Consider the following 23557-nt stretch of genomic DNA (forward strand, 5'->3'; position numbering starts at 1 on the left):
AAGAGACCTCCAGAGATCATCCTCCAGAGACTCCCACACACAGGAACCCATCCAGATGGGGTTTGAAAGTCTCCAGAGCAGGAGAGTCCACAACCTCTCTGGGCAGCCTGCTCCAGGGCTCCAGCACCCTCACAGTAAAGATTCTCCTGCTGTTGAGGTGGTACTTCCTGAGTTGCAGTTCATATCCACTGTCCTTCAGCCTATCACAGGACACTGTTGGAAAGAGCCTGGCCCCTTCTTCTGGCCAGCTGCCCAGATCAGTTCCCCTCTCAGCCTCCTCCACACTAAACAGCCCTAGGTCTCTCTGCCTCTCGTTGTTAGGTCCCCCTCAGCATCTTTGTGCTTCCCCCTGCTGGACTCTCCTGCAGTTCCCAGTCCCTCTTGAACTGGGGAGCCCAGAACTGGACACAGTACTCCAGATGTGGTCTCACTAGGACAGAGTAGAGGGGGGAGGAGAACCTCCCTTGACCTGCTGACCACACTCTTCTTAATGCCCCCCAGGAGACCCTTTGGCTTCTTGGCCACCAGGGCACATTGCTGTCCCATGGAGAACTTCTTGTCCCCCTGGACTGCAAGGTCCTTCTCCTTGGAGCTGCTTTCCAGCAGGTCAACCCTTAATCTGTACTGGTGCAAACTGAAAGCCATCCTGGAATGATGCTGGGGGCAGAGTGAGAGCAGTGAGGTGTTCTGCATCTGAGGGAAAGGTCTCTCAAGCTGTCATGTGAAAAGCCTGGTGCCAGTGGAGTGCTGCAGGGACTTTGCAGCAGTGTTTCCAGTGGGGGGCTGCCTCTTGTCATCTGTAAGGCCCTGTGCATTCTTTGTGACACAGCTGGAAGCCTGGCAGCTTCTTTTCACAACTTGTCAATGCAGGAGGTCAGAAAGATGAGTTTGCAATGCTGCCCACACCCAGTCCCCTCTGCAATGATGTTTTCCTCTGCCTCTCTTCTCTTGCAGTCATGCTCTCCAGGATTTTATAGGCTCCCATCCCCAGCTGCAGGAAGGACACCTGCTCAGTCCTTGGGCACCTGTGTTGAGTGTCAATGCCACGGGCACAGCACCATGTGTGACCCTGAAACATCCATTTGCCAGGTATTACATTTCTGATCTTACACACTTGCTTCATCTCCATGGAGAATTCCTGACCTGGCTCACAGAGCTGGAAAAAATAACAACACAATAATAAAAGAGGACAGTTTTGCTTAAATGGGCTCAGGAGTCAGTGTCCAAGAGGGGTCACAAAAGAAAACCATCCAAGACTGCAGTTTTCCCTGCTGAGCTTCTGGAGTTCAATCTCTGCAGGGCCTTTTCTCCTCTGCTTTTGCTGTCTGTGTAGAAAGGAACCCTGGAAACCTGCAGACTGGAGCAGCCATGGAGCATGTGTGCTGCACTGAGCCCAGCCCTGCTCTTCCAGGCACCAAAGCTCAGTCTCTGCAGTGCCTTTCCTCCTCTGCTTTCGCTGTCTGTGTTGAAAGGAGCACTGGAAACCTGCAGACTGGGGCATGTGTGCTGCACTGAGCCCAGCCCTGCTCTTCCAGGCACCAAAGCACAGTCTGTGCAGTGCCTTTTCTCCTCTGCTTTTGCTGTCTGTGTAGAAAGGAACCCTGGAAACCTTCTGACTACGGCAGCCATGGAGCATGTGTGCTGCACTGAGCCCAGCCCTGCTCTTCCAGGCACCAAAGCACAGTCTGTGCAGTGCCTTTCCTCCTCTGCTTTTGCTGTCTGTGTAGAAAGGAGCACTGGAAACCTGCAGACTGGGGCAGCCATGGAGCATGTGTGCTGCACTGAGCCCAGCCCTGCTCTTCCAGGCACCAAAGCACAGTCTGTACAGTGCCTTTCCTCCTCTGCTTTTGCTGTCTGTGTAGAAAGGAGCACTGGAAACCTGCAGACTGGGGCAGCCATGGAGCATGTGTGCTGCACTGAACCCAGCTCTGCTCTTCCAGGCACCAAAGCTCAGTCTGTGCAGTGCCTTTTCTCCTCTGCTTTTGCTGTCTGTGTAGAAAGGAGCACTGGAAACCTGCAGACTGGAGCAGCCATGGAGCATGTGTGCTGCACTGAGCCCAGCTCTGCTCTTCCAGGCATCAATGCAATCTGTGCAGTGCCTTTTCTCCTCTGCTTTTGCTGTCTGTGTAGAAAGGAGCACTGTAACCTGCAGCCTGGAGCAGCCTTGGAGCATGTGTGCTGCACTGAGCCCAGCCCTGCTCTTCCAGGCACCAAAGCTCAGTCTGTGCAGTGCCTTTTCTCCTCTGCTTTTGCTGTCTGTGTAGAAAGGAGCACTGGAAACCTGCAGACTGGAGCAGCCATGGAATATGTGTGCTGCAGGAACTGAGCCCAGCCCTGCTCTTCCAGGCACCAAAGCACAGCCTGTGCAGTGCCTTTTCTCCTCTGCTTTTGCTGTCTGTGTGGAAAAGAGCATTGGAACCCTGCATACTGGGGCAGCCATGGAGCATGTGTGCTGCACTGAGCCCAGCCCTGCTCTTCCAGGCACCAAAGCACAGTCTGTGCAGTGCTTTTCCTCCTCTGCTTTTGCTGTCTGTGTAGAAAGGAGCACTGGAAACCTGCAGACTGGGGCAGCCATGGAGCATGTGTGCTGCACTGAGCCCAGCTCTGCTCTTCCAGGCACCAAAGCTCAGTCTGTGCAGTGCCTTTCCTCCTCTGCTTTTGCTGTCTGTGTAGAAAGGAGCACTGGAAACCTTCAGACTGGGGCATGTGTGCTGCACTGAGCCCAAGCCTGCTCTTTCAGGCACCAAAGCTCAGCCTGTGCAGTGCCTTTTCTCCCCTGCTTTTGCTGTCTGTGTAGAAAGGAGCACTGGAAACCTGCAGACTGGAGCAGCCATGGAGCATGTGTGCTGCAGGAACTGAGCCCAGCTCTGCTCTTCCAGGCACCAGTGGACATGACCTGATCTGTTTCAGGCACTCGATGTATTCAGTGAGACTGAATTCCAACTGATTGTTTCTCCTGCTTCACTGACTGGAACAAAGGGTGGGAGGAAGGATGAATGGGATGAGGCATTCTGTAAGATGAATGGGATAAGGCATTCTGCAGGATACCTCAGACTAGCTGCAGGTCTTCGTTCCTTCACCCTGCCTGCAAACCTCTATACGACTCAGCTGGCATTTCATGGATGCTTCACGCAAGCGAGTCCCACTGCACATCCTACCAGGGAGAGGGAAGCTGTGAACTGAAGGGACTTTGAATCCCTGAGGCTGGGAACAAAGTGTTTTGTGTTTTCCTCTGCCTGTCAGATACAGCTTTCACCCTGCCCCCTTCCTTTCCCCTGCAGGACTGCCAGCACAACACGGCCGGTCACCACTGCGAGAGGTGTGCGCTGGGGTTTTATGGTGTTGTCCAAGGCTCTCCAAGTGACTGCCAGCCCTGTGCTTGCCCACTGCCCATCCCTGGTAACAAGTAAGTAAGCAAACTCAGAATGCAGCATGCCTTTCCAGCAAGCCAGAGCTTTATTTTGGGCTCACCATGTCCTTTTGCAGATGGCTACAGGAGAGCTGCTTCACGGCAGCCATGCAGAGGAGCTTTGTTTGTGCTGATTGATCTTCCTTTAAAAGGCAGAAATTGCTCCCTTGCTGACTTGTGATGAATAAATTAATAAGTGCTGGAAAATGCAATGCTCAACAGCTAATGAATGTGTGTTGGAGAGGTGTTCTCACAGATGAAGCCAGAGCACAACTTGAGTACAGTACAACCACGAGGGAGCTGTTCAAACCCCTTGCACTCATGTATTGAATAACCTTCATTTAGAATAAACCAAACCAGGTTGGAAGAGACCTTCAGGATCATTGCATCCAACCCATTAACCAATCCAACACCACCTAATCAACTAACCCACGGCACCAAGCACCCCATCAAGTCTCCTCCTGAACACCTCCAGGGATGGTGACTCCACCACCTCCCCAGGCAGCACATTCCAATGGGCAATCACTCTCTCTGTGTAGAACTTCTTCCTAACATCCAACCTGAACCTCCCCTGGCACAGCCTGAGACTGTGTCCTCTTGTTCTGCTGCTGGATGCCTGGGAGAAGAGACCAACCCCCCACCTGGCTACAGCCCTCCCTTCAGGGAGTTGGAGAGAGCAAGAAGGTCTCCCCTGAGCCTCCTCTTCTCCAGGCTAAGCAACCCCAGCTCCCTCAGCCTCTCCTCACAGGGCTGTGTTCCAAGCCCCTCACCAACTTTGTTGCCCTTCTCTGGACACCTTCCAGCATCTCAACCTCCTTCCTAAACTGAGGAGCCCAGAACTGGACACAGGACTCAAGGTGTGGCCTAAGCAGTGCAGTGTACAGGGGCACAATGACCTCCCTGCTCCTGCTGGCCACACTCTTCCTGATGCAGGCCAGGATGCCCTTGGCCTTCTTGGCCCCCTGGGCACACTGCTGGCTCATGTTCAGCTGCTGTCAACCACTACCCCCAGGTCCCTCTCTGCCTGGCTGCTCTCAGCCACTCTGACCCCAGCCTGTAGCTCTGCCTGGGGTTGTTGTGGCCAATATGCAGAACCTGGCACTTGGATGTGTTCAATCTCCTGCCCTTGGCCTCTGCCCATCTGTCCAGCCTGGCAAGGTCCCTCTGCAGAGCCTCTCTACCCTCCAGCAGATCAACTCCTGCCCCCAGCTTGCTGTCATCTGCACATTTGCTGATGATGGACTCAATGCCCTCATCCACATAATCAATAAAGATGTTAAAGAGCACAGGGCCCAGCACTGCTCCCTGGGGCACACCACTGGTGCCTGGCTGCCAGCTGGCTGTGGCACCATTCACCACCACTCTCTGGGCTCAGCCTCCAGCCAGTTCCTAACCCATCGCAGTGTGCTCCTGTCCAAGCCATTATTGGGTTGGTATAAGTGTGTTCCAGTGCCTTGCTTGCTCCACTGTGGAATTTATTGATTCCTTATTTAATGTTACATGAGTTTGAGGCCATTGGTGAAAGACAGAGTAATTTAAAAGCAATACAGTTATTGCAGCATAAATTGTGTGGGTTGCTTTATGCTAATGAGGCTTGCCAGGCTGGCTCCACCTCTGTTCCCAGCAGCTGACCCTTCAGCACTCCAGATCTGTTTGTTGTTCTGCTGAGGAGCTCTTAATGATGTTTGGAATCACACCACAGTGCTGCTCTGAAGAAGCTTTGTGTTTCGTGCTGGGGCTCTTGAAAAGCTAGAAGTGTTCCTCAAACCGTCTTGCTGAGGTTCAAGTGACCTCAAACAAGTGAGGCTGTTGGAGTGAGTGTCTCAGATGCTGTTTTGTAGAGGTTCAGGACTTAACCAGAGAAGGGCAAGGAGGCTGGGGAGAGGCCTTGAGCACAGCCCTGTGAGGAGAGGCTGAGGGAGCTGGGGTTGCTTAGCCTGGAGAAGAGGAGGCTCAGGGGAGACCTCATTGCTGTCTACAACTACCTGAAGGGAGGTTGTAGCCAGGTGGGGGTTGGTCTCTTCTCCCAGGCACCCAGCAGCAGAACAAGAGGACACAGTCTCAAGATGTGCCAGGGGAAGTTTAGGCTGGAGGTGAGGAGAAAGTTCTTCACTGAGAGAGTGATTGCCCATTGGAATGTGCTGCCCAGGGAGGTGGTGGAGTCCCCATCCCTGGAGGTGTTCAAGAGGGGATTGGATGTGGCACTTGGTGCCATGGTTTAGTCATGAGGTCTGTGGTGACAGCTTGGACTCGATGATCCTCGAGGTCTCTCCCAACCTTGGTGATACTGTGATGCTGTGACTTTTGTTCTTCTTTCTCTTAGTTTTTATCCTTTTAAGGTGGTCTAAGGTTTATTTTGAAGGAGGGAATCCCTCTCTCAAACATCAGTAACATCTTCCAGTGTCTCACTTCCCTCACTATAAAGAATTTCTTCCTAATCTCCAGTCTCAATTGCCCCTCTTCCAGCTCAAAGCCGTTGTCCCTTGTTCTGGCACTCCAAGCCCTTGTAGAAGTCCCTCCCCAGCTCTCCTGTAGCCCCTTCAGGTACTGGAAAGCTGCTCTAAGGTCTTCATGGAGCCTTCTCCACACTGAACAGCCCCAACCCTCTCAGCCTGTCCCCATGAGGGGAAGGTTCTCCAGCCCTCTGATCATCTTTGTGGCTTCCTCTGGACTCTCTCCAGTAGCTCCAGGTCCTTCTTGTGCTGTGGGCCCCAGAACAGGAGGCAGTGCTGTAGATAGGGTCTCTTATGATCTTATTATGTCATAGAATCACAAAATTGTTAGGATTGGAAGGGACCTCAAGGCTCAGCCAGCCCCAACCCCCTGCCATGGGCAGGGACACCTCACACCACAGCAGGTTGCTCACAGCCACATCCAGCCTGGCTGCAAACACCTCCAGGCAGGAGGCTTCCACCACCTCCCTGGGCAACCTGTGCCAGGCTCTCACCACCCTCCTGGGGAGCAACCTCTTCCTCACATCCAATCTCCATCTACCCACTTCTAGTTTTGCTCCATGCCCCCCAGTCCTATCCCTCCCTGACACCCTCAAAAGTCCCTCCCCAGCTTTCTTGTAGCTCCCTTCAGATCCTGGAAGGCCACAATTAGGTCTCCTGGGAGCCTTCTCCTCTCCAGCCTGCACAACCCCAACTCCCTCAGTCTGTCCTCACAGGGGAGGTGCTGACTGACCTGCTCACACTGTGGGGAGGTACCACACAGGTGTTTCCATTTGTGACATTTTACAGTACCCCACTGAGGTTTTAAATGCTGGCTCTGTGCTCCACTGCAGTCATCAGCCTGCTTCAATGGTGGGGAGCTGGGGGAAAGGCAAAACAACAACCACAAGAAAAAGAGCAGTGAGAACCAGTTGCTCCTGGGGCTGTGGATCTATTTTTACAGAGCTGAGAATGTGTTGAATAATGAGTTTGTGAGTAATAGATCAATTTGTTTACATTTCTGTGCAGAAGTGTAATTTTATATCCTCATTCAAGCACTATTGATTTAATGCATTATGAGCAAATTAGAGAAGGTTGCTGACTGTACTGCACCATGAAGGAGCTCTGGGCTCTCTGCTGACCACCCCTGTGCTTTTCTGGGTCTGATGGGGGGCACCTGGAATATCTTCCTTGTGAGGCAAGACAGAGAATTGGGGCTGTTCAGTCTGGAAAGGAGAAGAGTGAGAGGGATCTCATCAGTGCTGATCCATGCTTAAAGGGTGGCTGTCAGGAGAATGAGGCCTGGCTTTCTTCAGTGGCGCCCAGGAACAAGACAAAGGGGAACAGGCACAAACCTGAACATTGGCCACAACAACCCCAGGCAGTGCTACAGGCTGGGGTCAGAGTGGCTGAGAGCAGCCAGGCAGAGAGGGACCTGGGGGTAGTGATCGATGGTAGGCTGAACATGAGCCTGCAGTGTGCCCAGGCAGCCAAGAAGGCCAATGGCATCCTGGTCTGCATCAGGAAGAGTGTGGCCAGCAGGAGCAGGGAGGTCATTGTGCTCCTGTACACTGCACTGGTTAGGCCACACCTTGAGTCCTGTGTCCAGTTCTGGGCTCCTCAGTTTAGGAAGGAGGTTGAGTTGCTGGAAGGTGTCCAGAGAAGGGCAAGGAGGCTGGGGAGGGGTCTGGAGCACAGCCCTGTGAGGAGAGGCTGAGGGAGCTGGGGTTGCTTAGCCTGGAGAAGAGGAGGCTCAGGGGAGACCTTCTTGCCCTCTCCAACTCCCTGCAGGGAGGTTGTAGCCAGGTGGGGGTTGGTCTCTTCTGCCAGGCAGCCAGCACCAGAACAAGAGGACACAGTCTCAGGCTGTGCCAAGGGAGGCTTAAGCTGGAGGTTAGGAGGAAGTTCTATGCAGAGAGAGTGATTGCCCATTGGAATGTGCTGCTTGAGGAGGTGGTGGAGTCCCCATCACTGGAGGTGTTCAGGAGGAGACTTGATAGGGTGCTTGGTGCCATGGGTTAGTTGGTTGGGTGGTGTTGGATGATGGGTTGGACTCGATGATCTTGAAGGTCTCTTCCAATCTGGTTAATTCTATTCTATTCTATTCTATTCTGTTCTGTTCTGTTCTATTCTACAAGATGTTCCATCCAAACATGAGAAGGAATTTCTGCAATTTAAGGGTGGCAGAGCACTGGAGCAGGCTGCCCAGAGAGGTGGTGGAGCCTCCATCTCTAGAGACATTCCAAACCCTCCTGGATTTGTTCCTCTGTGACCTTTTCTGGGTGATCCTGCCTTGGCAGGAGAGTTGGACTCAGTGATCTCCAGAGGTCCCTTCCAACCTCTACCACTCTGTAATTCTTTCACAGGAAACTGAAAGATGTTACAGGGTTGTACCATTTTAATGTTTAGCTGTGTTTCTTTGCCCTACCTACCCTTTTTGCTTGTTGTAGCTGTCTGTGCCCACACTTGATGTGCAAATGACCCAGCAACACCACAGAATATTCCAGGAACTTGCTGCTTTGTTCAGATCCCATAGATCCATGCTGCAGCCACAAGCTACCCATCTATGGCATGGCTTAGTTGAGATAACCTGGTGTCCTCTGTAATCAAATACAACCCTTCCTTGATCATGGAGAAGGCAGCTTTTAGGATTTTTCTCCTCTGCAGGTCAGTCCTTTCCCTTCACAGGCTCACAGGATGTCAGGAGTTGGAAGGGACCCAAAGAGATCATTGAGCAGGACCATATGATCTAGCACAGGTCACAGAGGAACACATCCAGACAGGGCTGGGAAGGCTCCAGAGCAGGAGACTCCACAACCTCTCTGGGCAGCCTGCTCCAGGGCTCTGGGAGCCTCACAGTGCAGAAGTTCCTCCTCATGTTGAGGTGGAACCTCCTGTGCTGCAGCTTGCATCCATTGCTCCTTGTCCTATCCCAGGGAGCAAGTGAGCAGAGCCTGTCCCCTCCCTCCTGACCCCCAGCCCTCAGATATTGATAGGCATTGATTAAATCCCCTCTCAGTCTTCTCTTCTCCAGACTATGCTGAGAAGATCAAGGGATGATGCCCTTTTGGAAGGTTCCACATGCTAATGACTCTGGTTCCTTTCTCCTTCTTTCTGCCTTACCTTTGAGTAAGCTCTTCACATCTTACCTCCTTTAATTCAAACTAAAATTAGATCAGGCTGTTTGTTAGCTCAGTTCCTTAACCTCTCATTCCACATCCTTCCCATTCCTAGGATTTCTTGATCTCTGGGAGTGCCATGCCTGGGCATGCTGACTGTACCCTTGTTGATTCTGCTGGAGTGACAGCCTGCACAAGCCTGCAGCATGGCCATGTTGACTCCACTCACATTGACTTTGCCCTTCCAAGCTGTGCCAGCACTGCTGGAAGACATTCACAGAATTCATGCTCAGAAGGAGGGGATCTCCCATGGGTGTTCATGACCAGATGTGAAAATGCTGCCATTTCCCAGAGGAACAGATCACAGGCTGTTAGGGGTTGGAAGGGACTGCTGGAGATCTTCCAGTCCAACCCCTGTGCCAGAGCAGGAGCATGGAATCCAGCACAGGTCACACAGGAACACATCCAGACAGGGCTGGGAAGGCTCCAGAGAAGGAGACTCCACAACCTCTCTGGGCAGCCTGCTCCAGGGTTCTGGGACCACCACAGTGAAGAAGTTCCTCACTTTGAGGTGGAAGCTCCTGTGCTGCAGCTTACATCCACTGATACTTGTCCTTTCACAGGGTGTAACTAAGCAGAGCCTTCATCTTGCCCCCCAGCCCTCAGATATTGATAGACATTGATCAGATCCCTCTCAGTCTTCTCCTCTCCAGACTGAACAGCCCCAGGGCTCTCAGCCTCTCCTCACCAGGCAGTGCTGCAGTCTCTTCAGTATCCTTGAACAGGCCCAGGGCTCTCAGCCTCTCCTCACCAGGCAGTGCTGCAGTCTCTTCAGTATCCTTGAACAGCCCCAGGGCTCTCAGCCTCTCCTCACCAGGCAGTGCTGCAGTCTCTTCAGTATCCTTGAACAGCCCCAGGGCTCTCAGCCTCTCCTCACCAGGCAGTGCTGCAGTCTCTTCAGTATCCTTGAACAGCCCCAGGGCTCTCAGCCTCTCCTCACCAGGCAGTGCTGCAGTCTCTTCAGTATCCTTGAACAGCCCCAGGGCTCTCAGCCTCTCCTCACCAGGCAGTGCTGCAGTCACTTCAGCATCCTTGTAGCCTCCCTTGGACTCCCTCCAGCAGATCCCTGTCCCTCCTGAGCTGGGGTGCCCAGAGCTGGATGCAGTATTCCAGGTGTGGCCTCACCAGGGCAGAGCAGAGGGGGAGGAGAACCTCCCCGGATCTGCTGCACACACTCCTCCGCATGCACCCCAGGATCCCATTGGCCTTTTTGGCCACCTGGGCACATTGCACATTTGCACTAGAGGTGGAGCTGGCACAGCTGGCTGGAATGAAATGATGCAACAGAGTGGGGAAAGTCTCTCCCTTGCCTGTGTTTCAGCTTTAGCCCTTCGTGCGTTGCGGAAGGACCTGGGGATTACCGCTGCACCGCTTGCCCGCCGGGGTACGAAGGGAAGCACTGTGAAAGGTAGGAGCAATGGGAAGAGGAGGGGGAGGGACAAGGGAAGATGGGCAAGATGTGAAGGAGAGCAATGTCCTTTGCTCCTAGAAAGACACATTTGCAAATGCTCAAGTACAGACCTCCAGATGAGTCACATTCTCTGTATGTGTTATTTAAACTCGGGCATCGTAGGCTATCTTTAGGGACACCCACTGTGAATTAACATTCAGTGTTCTTAGTGTCACAGACAGTGTCCTACTCTTGCTTTGTGATTTGTGAGGGGGAGTTTGTCCCCTGGACTTCAGAAGATAGGCTGAAAAACATGGAATTTACCTGCATTTAGATGCCATGCTTATAGTGTGTCCTAATGTCACACACAGCCTTTGTTTTAGTGACGACTCTGAGGGAGCTGGGGTTGCTTAGCCTGGAGAAGAGGAGGCTCAGGGGAGACCTTCTTGCTCTCTCCAACTCCCTGAAGGGAGGTTGTAGCCAGGTGGGGGTTGGTCTCTTCTCCCAGGCACCCAGCACCAGAACAAGAGGACACAGTCTCAGGCTGTGCCAGGAGAGGTTTAGGCTGGAGGTGAGGAGAAAGTTCTTCCCAGAGAGAGTTGTTAGCCAGTGGAATGTGCTGCCCAGGGAGGTGGTGGAGTCCCCATCCCTGGAGGTGTTCAAGAGGGGATTGGATGTGGCACTTGGTGCCATGGTTTAGTTGTCAGGAGGTGTTGGGTGACAGCTTGGACTTGATGATCCTTGTTGATTCTATGATTCCATGATTCTATGATTCATGGGCACCAACTGGGAAAGGCACTCACAGATAGACACATTAATGGTCAAACTGCAAATTAATCATAGTCTCATAGAAGTGTCTTGGTTGGAGAAGCCCTCTAAGGTCATCAAGGCCAACCAACCACCTAAGACCACCATGGCCATTCAGCCATGTCCCCAAGTGTGGGGTGTCCCTGCCCATGGCAGGGGGGTTGGAACTAGATGATCCTTGTGGTCCCTTCCAACCCTGAATGATACTATGATATGATACTATGAAGTGCCCTGTCTACACATTTTTTTCTACAGCTCCAGGGATGGGGACTCCACCACCTCCCTGGGCAGCCTGTGCCAATCCTTGACCACTCTTGCAGCAAAGGAATTTATCCTAATCTGCAACCTAAACCTCCCTTGCTGCAACTTGAGGCTATTTTTTTCCCCTCTCCTATCAGCTAATACTAGGGAGAAGAGCCCAACCCCCACCTGGCCCCAACCTCCTTTCAGGGAGTTGTAGAGAGCCAGAGGGTCTCCCTTCAGCCTCTTCAGCAGGCTAAACAACCTCAGATCCCTCAGCTGCTCCTCACCAGCCCTGTTCTCCAGACCCTTCACCAGCTTCATTGCCCTTCTCTGGACACACTCCAGCACCTTAATGTCCTTCTTGGAGTGAGGGGCTCAAAACAGAACCTAAACATCAGCTGTAGCCAAGCTGTAGGATTAGGACTCTTGCAATTGGCTTCTGTCTGCTATGGCAGGGGGGTTGGAACTGGATGATCCTTGTGGTCCCTTCCAACCCTGACTGATTCTATGATACTATGATACAACACAAGTGGATAGTGGGGAAAAAAGGGTCTACAGATCCAACCTTGGCAGCAGGGAAATGTTTTGTCATTGTCTAACAGAAGTTAAACTGAAAACTCTTAAGGGTGTGGAATCCCTTTTGCATAATCCTTCCATCTAGGCTGCTCCATGTCCTCAGTAAAAGTTATTGCTTATTGGACAGCTTGCAGCATTTCTCCCTCTGCAAATGCTTGCTCAGTCATAGAATCATAGAAACAATAAGGTTGGAAAAGACCTCAGAGATCAAGTCCAACCTGTCACCCAGCTCCTCATGGCTAACTAAACCATGGCACCAAGTGCCACATCCAATCCCCTCTTGAACACCTCCAGGGATGGGGACTCCACCACCTCCCTGGGCAGCACATTCCAATGGCCAACAACTCTTCCTGGGAAGAACTTTCTCCTCACCTCCAGCCTAAACTTCCCCTGGCACAGCTTGAGACTCACTAATCCCCCAGCAATCTTCCCTCTGGTTCCTGAAGGAATCTTTGTGTTCGTTTTGTGTCCCGCTGTGGTGCACCGTGGGTCTCAGTGAGCCCGACCTGCCTTTGTCTTTGCCTTGTTTAGATGTTCCCCTGGCTACACAGGAAACCCACAGACTCCAGGAGGCTCCTGCCAGGAATGTGAGTGTGACCCCCACGGCTCCCTGCCCGTGCCCTGCGACGCTGGGACCGGGCAGTGCACGTGCAGGCCTGGATTCACAGGGTGGAAGTGTGCTGGCTGCGAGCATCGGCATGCGCGGGAGGGCGCCAGGTGCATCTGTACGTACGCTAACCTTCCCCTGGGGACGTTGGGGCTGAGCTGCTCAGGGCTCAGGAAGGCAGCCCTGCTCTCTGCATCATGTGGGCTTCTCTGGAAATAGCTCATGGAACCACAGAACGGTGGGGAGGTTGGGAGGGACCTCTGGAGACCATCGAGTCCAACCCCCCTGCCAAAGTTGCATCACCTAAGGCAGGTCACACAGGAACACACAGCATCACACTATCACTGAGGTTGGAAGAGACCTCAAAGATCATCGAGTCCAACCTGTCACCACAGACTAAACCATGGCACCAAGTGCCACATCCAAGCCTCTCTTGAACACCTCCGGGGATGGGGACTCCACCACCTCCCTGGGCAGCACATTCCAATGGCTAACAACTCTCTCTGGGAAGAACTTTCTCCTCACCTCCAGCCTAACACATCCAGATGGTGTTATGGGTTGAATTAGATCCCAACAGTGTCTTTTTTTTTTGGTGGAAATACAGAATTACCCAGGTTGGAAAAGACCTCTGAGATCATCAAGTCCAACCTGTCACCCAACACCATCTGATCAACTAAACCATGGCACCAAGGGCCTCATGAAGGCTCTTCTTAAACACTTCTGCCCCAGGGAGTAAACCTCACCACACTCAGAACTTGGAAGTACAGATGGACTTGTATTTACAATAGAATAGAATAGAATAGAATAGAATAGAATAGAATAGAATAGAATAGAATAGAATAGAATAGAGTTGAATGGAATGGAATGGAATGGAATGGAATTGAATTGAATTGAATTGAATTGAATTGAATTGAATTGAATTGAATTGAATTGAATTGAATTGAATTGAATTGAATTGAATTAGCTAGGTTGGAAAAGACCTCAGAGATCATCAAGTCCAACCTATCACCCAGCACCATCTAATCAACTAAACCATGGCACCAAGCACCCCATCCAGGCTCTTCCTAAACACCTCCAGTGATGGGGACTCCACCACCTCCCTGGGCAGCACATTCCAGTGGCCAATCTCTCTTTCTATGAAGAACTTCCTCCTAACATCAGTCTAAACCTCCCCTGGCACAGCTTGAGACTGTGTCCTCTTGTTCTGGTGCTGGCCACCCAGGAGAAACCACATGTAGCAGTATAAAGGGCAGTAAGCATGTACAGAGTGGATTTACACACACGTATGTACAGCATAACAACAGCACAGGACCCACCTGTACCTTTGATTCAGCTCTTTGTCCCCCCTTGGGGACACAAGGGCCCCAGAAGGGTTATACTAACACACATGCTCCCTCCCAGCCCCCCACTCTACCTTAGAAGGAATCCAAAAGAGGATCCCAAGGCCAGAGGGAGGATAGCACAGCCTGAAGGCCAAAGCAGAGCAGAAAAGAGCCAGCAGGCAAAGGGAACAAACAAACTCTGCTGCAAGATACAAGGTTTTCAAAACACCAGTGGAATTATGTTCTGCTCCCTGTTGTTATTACTCTGTATCCAATCCCTTCATTATTTATCTGTTACTCAGAAGTCTCTGGAATTTTCCTAATTACAAGTGGCATCTGAGCTAGGGACTAGCTCAAACCACTGCAGTCCACAACCTGTGGTGCCACAGCCAGCTGGCAGCCAGGCACTAGTGGTGTGCCCCAGGGATCAGTGCTGGGCCCTGTGCTCTTTAACATCTTCATTGATGATCTGGGTGAGAGCATTGAGTCCATCAGCAGTAAATGTTCAGATGACAGCAAGCTGGGGGCAGGAGTTGATCTGCTGGAGGGTAGAGAGGCTCTGCAGAGGGACCTCAACAGGCTGGACAGATGGGCAGAGGCCAAGGGCAGGAGATTGAACACATCCAAGTGCCAGGTGCTGCACACTGGCCACAGCAACCCCATGCAGAGCTACAGGCTGGGGTCAGAGTGGCTGAGAGCAGCCAGGCAGAGAGGGACCTGGGGGTACTGGTTGATAGTAGGCTGAACATGAGCCTGCAGTGTGCCCAGGCAGCCAGGAGGGCCAATGGCATCCTGGCCTGCATCAGGAAGAGTGTGGCCAGCAGGAGCGGGGAGGTCATTGTGCCCCTGTACACTGCACTGGTTAGGCCACACCTTGAGTCCTGTGTCCAGTTCTGAGCCCCTCAGTTTAGGAAGGAGGTTGACTTGCTGGAAGGTGTCCAGAGAAGGGCAAGGAGGCTGGGGAGGGGTCTGGAGCACAGCCCTGTGAGGAGAGGCTGAGGGAGCTGGGATTGCTTAGCCTGGAGAAGAGGAGGCTCAGGGGTGACCTTCTTGCTCTCTCCAACTCCCTGAAGGGAGGTTGGAGCCAGGTGGGGTTTGGTCTCTTCTCCCAGGCACCCAGCACCAGAACAAGAGGACACAGTCTCAGGCTGTGCCAGGGGAGGCTTAAGCTGGAGGTTAGGAAGAAGTTCTACACAGAGAGAGTGATTGCTAATTGGAATGTGCTGCCTGGGGAGGTGGTGGAGTCCCCATCCCTGGAGGTGTTCAGGAGGAGACTTGATGGGGTGCTTGGTGCCATGGGTTAGTTGGTTGGGTGGTGTTGGATGATAGGTTGGACACGATGATCTTGAAGGTTTCTTCCCACCTGTTCTGTTCTGTTCTGTTCTATTCTATTCTATTCTATTCTATTCTATTCTATTCTATTCTATTCTATTCTACTCTACTCTATTCTATTCTCTCTGGGCAGCCTGCTCCAGGGCTCCAGCACCCTCACACGAAAGAATTTTTCCCTCTTGTTGGGGTGGAACCTCCTGTGTTTCAGGCTGTGTCCATTGCCCCCTGTCCTATTTCAGGACACCACTGCACAGAGCCTGGCCCCTTCTTGCCACCCACCCCTCAGATATTTGTAACCATTAATAAGATCTCCTCTCAGCTTTCTCTTCCCCAGGCTGAACAGCCCCAGTAGTAGGAAGCAGCTGCCAGGCTTCTTACTGCTTTGGCATGCTGGTCAACTTTCTTCACAAGCCCTGAGATGGTAGGAGAACTCTCAATCCATTTTAATGTGCTCCCTGAAAGCTGACAGCAAAGCTTGGAGGATTTCTTTCTGTGGCTTTTTGAAGTCTCTGGGTTTGCTGAAGGCTGTCACTGCTGGTGTGACAATATTTGCTCTCAGTGAATTTTTCAGGGCTCTCCTAAATGTTTACCCAGCAATTGCTGTGCTCTGTGCCACGAGTCACACAAAGTTTTTCCCCCCTCAAGGTTTCCTTGGTCCTGTTGGCTCAATCGACCACCCACTGGAATTTTAAAGACACCAGGAATGGCAGATGAATATTCTCCAGGAACAAAGAACCTCCTGTGTTTAACTCACAGAACTGAGAGCCTGCAGCACTGCTGCCCCCGCCCTGCCTGCAGTGTGGCTTGGCCTTAATTATTGCCTGGATTTTTTTTTCCATGGAGCTGGGTGCTGTTGGTTCTGAGCCCAGAATCTCCTTTCCCACACTGCTGTGTGCTGAGGGTTACTGGGGGGGTCTAATTCAACCCATAACACCATCTGGATGTGTTCCTGTGTGACCTGGCTGCTGAGGGCAGGTTGGGGCAGGCCTCAAGCCAGCAGCCTTCGAGGGGTTGAGGGCACGGCAGGCACAGAGTCACCTGGTGGGGCCCGGGGGGGAGGGCACAGGGAGCAGCTGGCTCAAAAACACCCCCCAAAAAATACTTTATTGACCAATAAATAAACCCTGGGAGAGCCCAAGGACAGCAGCTATAGGCAGGGGGCACCATGGGGGCACAGCCACAGCTGGCACCACTGGGCTAGGACACCGCTGGGGTCAAGGCTACTGGAACACAAGCCCTGTGAGGAGAGGCTGAGGGAGCTGGGGTTGCTTAGCCTGGAGAAGAGGAGGCTCAGGGGGGACCTCATTGCTCTCTGCAACTACCTGAAAGGAGGTTCTAGACAGGCAGAGGTTGGTCTCTTCTCCCAGGCAGCCAGCACCAGAACAAGAGGACAGAGTCTCAGGCTGTGCCAGGGGAGGTTTAGGCTGGAGGTTAGGAGGAAGTTCTACACAGAGAGAGTGATTGCCCATTGGAATGTGCTGCATGGGGAGGTGGCGGAGTCCCCATCACTGGAGGTGTTCAGGAGGAGACTTGATGGGGTGCTTGGTGCCATGGGTTAGTTGTTTAGGTAGTGTTGGATTAGTTGTTGGGTTGGACACAATGATCTTGAAGGTCTCTTCCAACCTGGTCTATTCTATTCTATTCTATTCTATTCTATTCTATTCTATTCTATTCTATTCTATTCTATTCTATTCTATTCTATTCTATTCTATTCTATTCTATTCTACCAGGGGTGGGGTCAGGGCCATCATGGGGTCAGGGCCACCACCAGGGGTGGGGTCACTGCTGGGGCTAAGGCCACCATGAGGTTCAGGTCAGGGCAACCTTGTGTGGCCAGCAGGAGCGGGGAGGTCATTCTGCCCCTGTACTCTGCACTGCTTAGGCCACACCTTGAGTCCTGTGTCCAGTTCTGGGCTCCTCAGCTCAAGAAGGACATTGAGAGACTTGAAGGTGTGCAGAGAAGGGCAAGGAGGCTGGGGAGGGGTCTGGAGCACAGCCCTGTGAGGAGAGGCTGAGGGAGCTGGGATTGCTTAGCCTGGAGAAGAGGAGGCTCAGGGGAGACCTTCTTGCTCTCTCCAACTCCCTGAAAGGAGGCTGTAGCCAGGTGGGGGTTGGTCTCTTCTCCCAGGCAGCCAGTACCAGAACAAGAGGACACAGTCTCAAGCTGTGCCAGGGGAGGTTTAGGCTGGATGTTAGGAAGAAGTCCTACACAGAGAGAGTGATTGCCCATTGGAATGTGCTGCCTGGGGAGGTGGAGGAGTCACCACCACTGGAGGTGTTCAGGAGGAGACTCGATGGGGTGCTTGGTGCCATGGGTTAGTTGATTAGGTGGTGTTGGATAATAGGTTGGATGCAATGATCTTGAAGGTCTCTTCCAACCTGGTCTGGTCTATTCTATTCTATTCTATTCTATTCTATTCTATTCTATTCTATTCCATTCCATTCCATTCCATTCCATTCCATTCCATTCCATTCCATTCCATTCCATTCCATTCCATTCTCTTTAGGGTCAGGGCCCCCATGGGGTCAGGCCCCATAGCAGGCTCTGAGGCCAGCCAAGAAATTTAGGCAGCAAAACCCTTCCAGAGGACAGTAAATCCTGACTCCAATAAGGCATTTTCCTCTCCTCCATCTCCCCCAGCTGAGTAGGAACTCATTTCATTGTGAGATTCATTATTTTTCCTTTCTCTTGAGGCCATCATTGTTCAGTTTTAAGCAGAGCCACGTTCCAAAGTGCCACGTCCACACATCTCTTGAACACCTCCACCACCTCCCTGGGCAGCCTGGTCCAATCCCTGACCACTCTTGCAGCAAAGAAATCGTTCCTAATCTGCAACCTAAACCTCCCCTGGCACAATTTCAGGACATAAATTCCCTTCCAGATAGCTTCAATTGAAACAAAGCCTTAATGCTGCTAATAACAGTGATAAAGTACTCAATGTACAGAGAATTAATGCTTTATCCAGAGTGCATTCCTTGTCTCAGGTGAGCTGTAGGCATCTATCTGCTTTGGCTCCTTTGCACAGTGCCATTCATTAGAGGACTTTGTGAGGAGAAGCTGAGAGACCTGGGGGTGTTTAGCCTGGAAATACCACACTGAGAACGGATCTTATGAAAGCTTAGAAACAGATACAGGGGGAAGTCATGAGGATGAGGCTGGGCTCCTTTCACCAGTGCCCAGGGACAGGGCAAGGGGTGATGGGCACAAACTGGAACCTGAGAGGTTTCACTTGAACTTGTGTCCAGTTCTGGGCCCCTCAGTTTAGGAAGGAGGTTGAGTTGCTGGAAGGTGTCCAGAGAAGGGCAAGGAGGCTGGGGAGGGTCTTCAACACAGCCCTGTGAGGAGAGGCTGAGGGAGCTGGGGTTGCTTAGCCTGGAGAAGAGGAGGCTCAGGGGAGACCTTCTTGCTCTCTCCAACTCCCTGCAGGGAGGTTGTAGCCAGGTGGGGGTTGGTCTCTTCTCCCAGGCACCCAGCAGCAGAACAAGAGGACACAGTCTCAAGCTGTGCCAGGGGAGATTTAGACTGGATGTTAGGAAGAAATTCTTCTCAGCAAGAGAGATTGGCCACTGGAATGTGCTGCCCAGGGAGGTGGTGGAGTCGGCATCTCTGGAGGTGTTCAAGAGGAGGCTCTTGGTGCCATGGTTTAGTTGATTAGATGGTGCTGGGTGATAGGTTGGACTTGATGATCTCAAAGGTCTTTTCCAGCCTGATCTATTCTATTCTATTCTAGTCTAGTCTAGTCTTAGTCTAGTTTAGTCTATTCTATGGAGAAACTTCCTTCCTGTGGGGCACTGGAGCCCTGTAGCCCTGTAGCAGGCTGTCCAGAGAGGCTGTGGAGTTTCCTTCTCTGGGGACTTTCAAAACCCACCTGAAAACTTCCCTGTGTGACCTGCCCTAGGACACCCTGCTTTAGCAGCAGGGTGGGACCCAATGATCTCCAGAGGTCCCTTCCAACCACTTCTATTCTATGACTTTCTGATTGCAAATGTTGCAATTGCATTTAACCTCTCAGAAGTGTAAAGAACTCCTAGCTAGGGGGCAAACTGGTCTGGCTTAAAGGAAATGCATCCAAATGCAGTCACCCATGTTTGAAGAACCATTGAAGCACAAAACTGTTTTGTTTGGAAAAGACCTCCAGGGTCACTGAGTCCAAACATCAACACAACACCACCAGGAGCACTAAACCATATCCCACAGTGCCATGGCCACACATTTCTTGAACACCTCCAGGGCCAGTGACTCCACCACCTCCCTGGGCAGCCTAATTAAGATATTATAGTTAATAGGAAACAGGAAACAGCTTTTGAGTATTTCACTAAGGCCAACCATCTAAATAATGAGTTTCATAGCATCACAGAATTGTTAGGGTCGGAAGGGACCTCAAGGCTCAGCCAGCTCCAACCCCCTGCCATGGGCAGCGACACCTCACACCACAGCAGGTTGCTCACAGCCACATCCAGCCTGGCTGCAAACACCTCCAGGCAGGAGGCTTCCACCACCTCCCTGGGCAACCTGTGCCAGGCTCTCACCACCCTCCTGGGGAACAACTTCTTCCTCACAGCCAATCTCAATCTCCCCATTTCTAGTTCTGCTCCATCCCCCCCAGTCCTATCCCTCCCTCACACCCTCAAAAGTCCCTCCCCAGCTTGCTTGGAGCCCCCTGCAGATCCTGCAAGGCCACAATGAGGTCTCCTGGGAGCCTTCTCCTCTCCAGCCTGCACAACCCCAACTCCCTCAGTCTGTCCTCACAGCAGAGCAGCTCCAGCCCTCTGCTCATCCTCGTGGCCCTGCTCTGGACACCTTCCAGCACCTCCAGATCCTTCCTGGCACAGAGGCTCCAGCACTGGCCCCAGAGCTCCAGCTGTGGTCTCAGCAGAGTGGAGCAGAGGGGCAGAATCCCCTCCCTGGCCCTGCTGGCCACACTTCTCTTGCTGCAGCCCAGGCTCTGCTTGGCTCTCTGGGCTGCAAGTGCTCCCTGCTGGCTCCTGCTGAGCTTCTCCTCCCCCAGCACCCACTAAGTCTCTAAAAGGCCACCATACAGTATGACCTGAAAGCTAAATGATGCACATTCAAATCCAGTTACAGAGGCATTTTTACCCACAGTGTGTATTATTCCACAAACAATAGTTGAACATTCCCATTTTAACATGCCCCTTACCACAGGCATTGTAAAGGTTTTAGAGTGCAAATACAGGGGGAAAAGAGGGAGGAATGGAGAGCTGTGCATGTTCATTCCAGTGATCTATGGCTGGTGCAGCTCAAAACCTGGTTTAACCAGATTCTTTCTGTCATGTTTTCTTTTCATAACCTGTCATTTTTCCTTGCTCACTGCGTGCCACTTCCCAGGGCTGTGTTCTAATAGCTGTGGCTCAGCAAGATGCAGGGAGAAGGGAAGGGGAAGATGTTGTTGTTGTTGTTGTAAGCCACTGTACAAAGCATTTGTACAGTGCTAAATAACAACAGAAAGCTAATTAGTGCTGAATGGCAGAGGCAGAATTCAGTCCCCACTCCACTCTTAGCACAGAACAATGGCTTTGTCCCCAGGACACCATTAGGGAATGGAAAATGATATCCATGAAGGAGGGTTTTTTATGGCAAGCAATACAAAAGTCTGAATGCTTTGCTCCACAGCATAAACACTGGAAATGTTTTGCATTAGTCTGGTGAGTAACTGGAGTTTGGATTACAAGCAGGCTGGGCAGCAGGGCCAGGAGGTGACCATCCCCCTGTGCTCAGCACTGGGGAGGCCACCCCTGGAGTGCTGTGCTCAGCTCTGGGCCCTCCCTGCAGGAAGGACACTGAGGGGCTGGAGCCTGCCCAGAGCAGGGCATCCAGGCTGGAGAAGGGCATGGAGCCCCTGGGCTAGAGGAGGGGCTGAGGGAGCTGGGGGTGTTCAGGCTGGAGAAGAGGCTGAGGGGAGAACTCATTGCTCTCTGCAGCTCCCTGCAGGGAGGTTGGAGTGTAATGGGTTGGGGCAGACCCCCTCCCCACCAGGGGCAGAAATAACGACTCAGACAAAGGGATTGCAAAAGTGATGGGAAGTTTAAATAGAGAACAGTGAGTGTGTGCAGAAAGCCAGAGACACACTGACAAGAGGAACCCCAAAACAGACCCAGAAACATCCCATCCCCACCTGAAGGTGCACCCAAGACCCCCAGGGCTCCTTTACCCCCCCACTGCTAGGCTAGTCTCAGCTGGCCAGATCTGAGACTGCCCATACACCCCCCACCCCGTGGCCTTGGGCATCTCCCCCAGTTACTGGGTGGCAGAGAGAAAGGAAAGAGCAAGTGCCAGACCCCGCCACGGATTTTATAGTGGTGCAGGAATTATGGTAGGAAATACCTAGTTTCCTGTGTTCATCCACTGGGCTGGACCTCTGGACACAGCAAACACCTCTGTAGTAGAGGGCACCCAGCCCAAACTGCTGCATGCAGTGAGGAGGGTACAGACTCTGCTCCTTGGTGGCAAGGGACAGGAGCAGAGGCAATGGCTCCAAGCTGCATCTGGGAAAGTTCAGGCTGGATGCTAGGAAATATCTCTTCACAGGGAGGGTTATCAAACACTGGAATGGTCTGCCCAGGGCAGTGCTGGAGAGTTAGAGAATTACAGAATTAACCAGGTTGGAAAAGATCTTTGAGACCATCAAGCTTGAGAGAGTCCATCCCAGAGGCACAGAGCTGCTGCAGGCAGTGGAACATCTCCCTGTGAGGCCAGGCTGAGGCAGCTCAGGCTTGGAGCAGAGGAGCCTGAGGGCTGCCCTCATGGCTGGGGTAAAGATGTGCAGGGCTGCTCAGGGATGGCCAAGGACAGCACAAGGGGCACTGGGGGCAAGCTGGAGCAGAGGAGGTGCCAGGGGAACAGAAGGGAAAACTTTGTGACTGTGAGGCTGCTGGAGCCTGGAGCAGGCTGCCCAGAGAGGTTGTGGAGTCTCCTGCTCTGGAGACATTCAAAACTCACCTGGATGTGTTCCTGTATGAACTGCCCTGTGTGATCCTGCCCTGGCAGGGGGCTTGGACTGGGTGATCTCCGGAGGTCCCTTCCCACCCCTACCACTCTGTGGGATCCTGCAGGGGTTACTTCTGCAGGTGTATGTCCTGGTGAGTTGCGGTGGCTGTAGCAGGAGGGGAAACTTTGTCCCTGTGAGGCTGCTGAGCCCTGGAGCAGGCTACCCAGAGAGGTTGTGGAGTCTCCTGCTCTGGAGACTTTCCAACCCCACCTGGATGTGTTCCTAGGTGATCCTGCAGGGGGGTTGGACTCAATGATATTTTTGAGGTCCCTTCCAACCTCTAATATTCTCTGATTCTGTGACTGTGTGTCCATGACAGAGAGACATTCATTGCTAGGGATTTTTCTCTACCTCAATCTTGTAGAGAAAGAAAAAACAAAACACCTTCAGCTGTGCTGCAGTCAACAAACTTACATCTGTAGGAGTTTCAATATCTCATACTGGTCAAGGGAGAAAATGACATCATCAGAATTCTTTACTAGCAGCTCTTGGACACTTCAGTATTGTACTCTAAGAAGAATGATGCTTGCAATGAGAGGGAATGGCAAGGAAGACTTCAGCTCCATTCTGGGGTTCTGTTGGAGGGGATCACAGGAGGGCTTGGTTAATATTTGGTGTGGCACCAGTACCAAACTGGGGCAGCAGAGAACAGGTGGATTATCCTAACAGCTTAAATACTTTATTGTGAGGCTGCAGGAAGTTAGTGCTGAAGAGTCACTGACCTCAGCTCAGAGATTGCATGGTAACCTTGAGACCATGTCATTTACCTGGACCTGAGCAAAGCCTTCAACACTGTCCCACACCACGTCCTGGGCTCCAGGCTGGTGACACATGGGTGTGATGGGTGACCACTAGATGGATAAGGAACTGGCTTGATGGCTGCACCCAAAGAGTGGCTGTCCATGGCTCCATGGCCCAGGGGAGGCCAGGGACAAGCAGAGTCCCTCAGGGATCACTCCTGGCACCAGGCTTGTTCAACATCTCTGTGGGTGCCATGGACAGTGGCACTGAGTGCACCCTCAGCAGGGTTGCTGATGACACCAAGCTGTGTGGTGCAGCAGACAGGCTGGAGGGAAGGGATCCATCCAGAGGGAGCTGGACAGGCTGGAGAGGTGGGCACAAGCCAACCTCAGGAGGTTCAACAAGAGCAAGGGCAGGGTCCTGCATCTGGCTGGAGGCAATCCCAGGCACAAATGCAAGCTGGGCAGGGAGTGGCTGGAAAGCAGCCCTGAGAAGAGAGCCTTGGGGGTGCT

The 23557-nt window shown here is 52.3% G+C and overlaps 1 protein-coding gene across 1 annotated transcript in view; it reads left to right on the forward strand.

The window, feature by feature from the left end:
• Window positions 1-23557, forward strand: part of LAMA2 (laminin subunit alpha 2) — a 252291-nt gene that overhangs the window by 94994 nt on the left and 133740 nt on the right. The window contains 4 exon segments of the mRNA XM_068167889.1: window positions 955-1089; window positions 3282-3406; window positions 10342-10428; window positions 12568-12761. Of these exon segments, the coding sequence (XP_068023990.1) occupies window positions 955-1089; window positions 3282-3406; window positions 10342-10428; window positions 12568-12761 (541 nt within the window).

Source organism: Melanerpes formicivorus, unplaced genomic scaffold (assembly GCF_026170545.1).
Source record: "Melanerpes formicivorus ecotype bairdi unplaced genomic scaffold, bMelFor1.0.p_v2 SCAF_124, whole genome shotgun sequence".
Classification (NCBI taxonomy): Eukaryota; Metazoa; Chordata; class Aves; order Piciformes; family Picidae; genus Melanerpes; species Melanerpes formicivorus.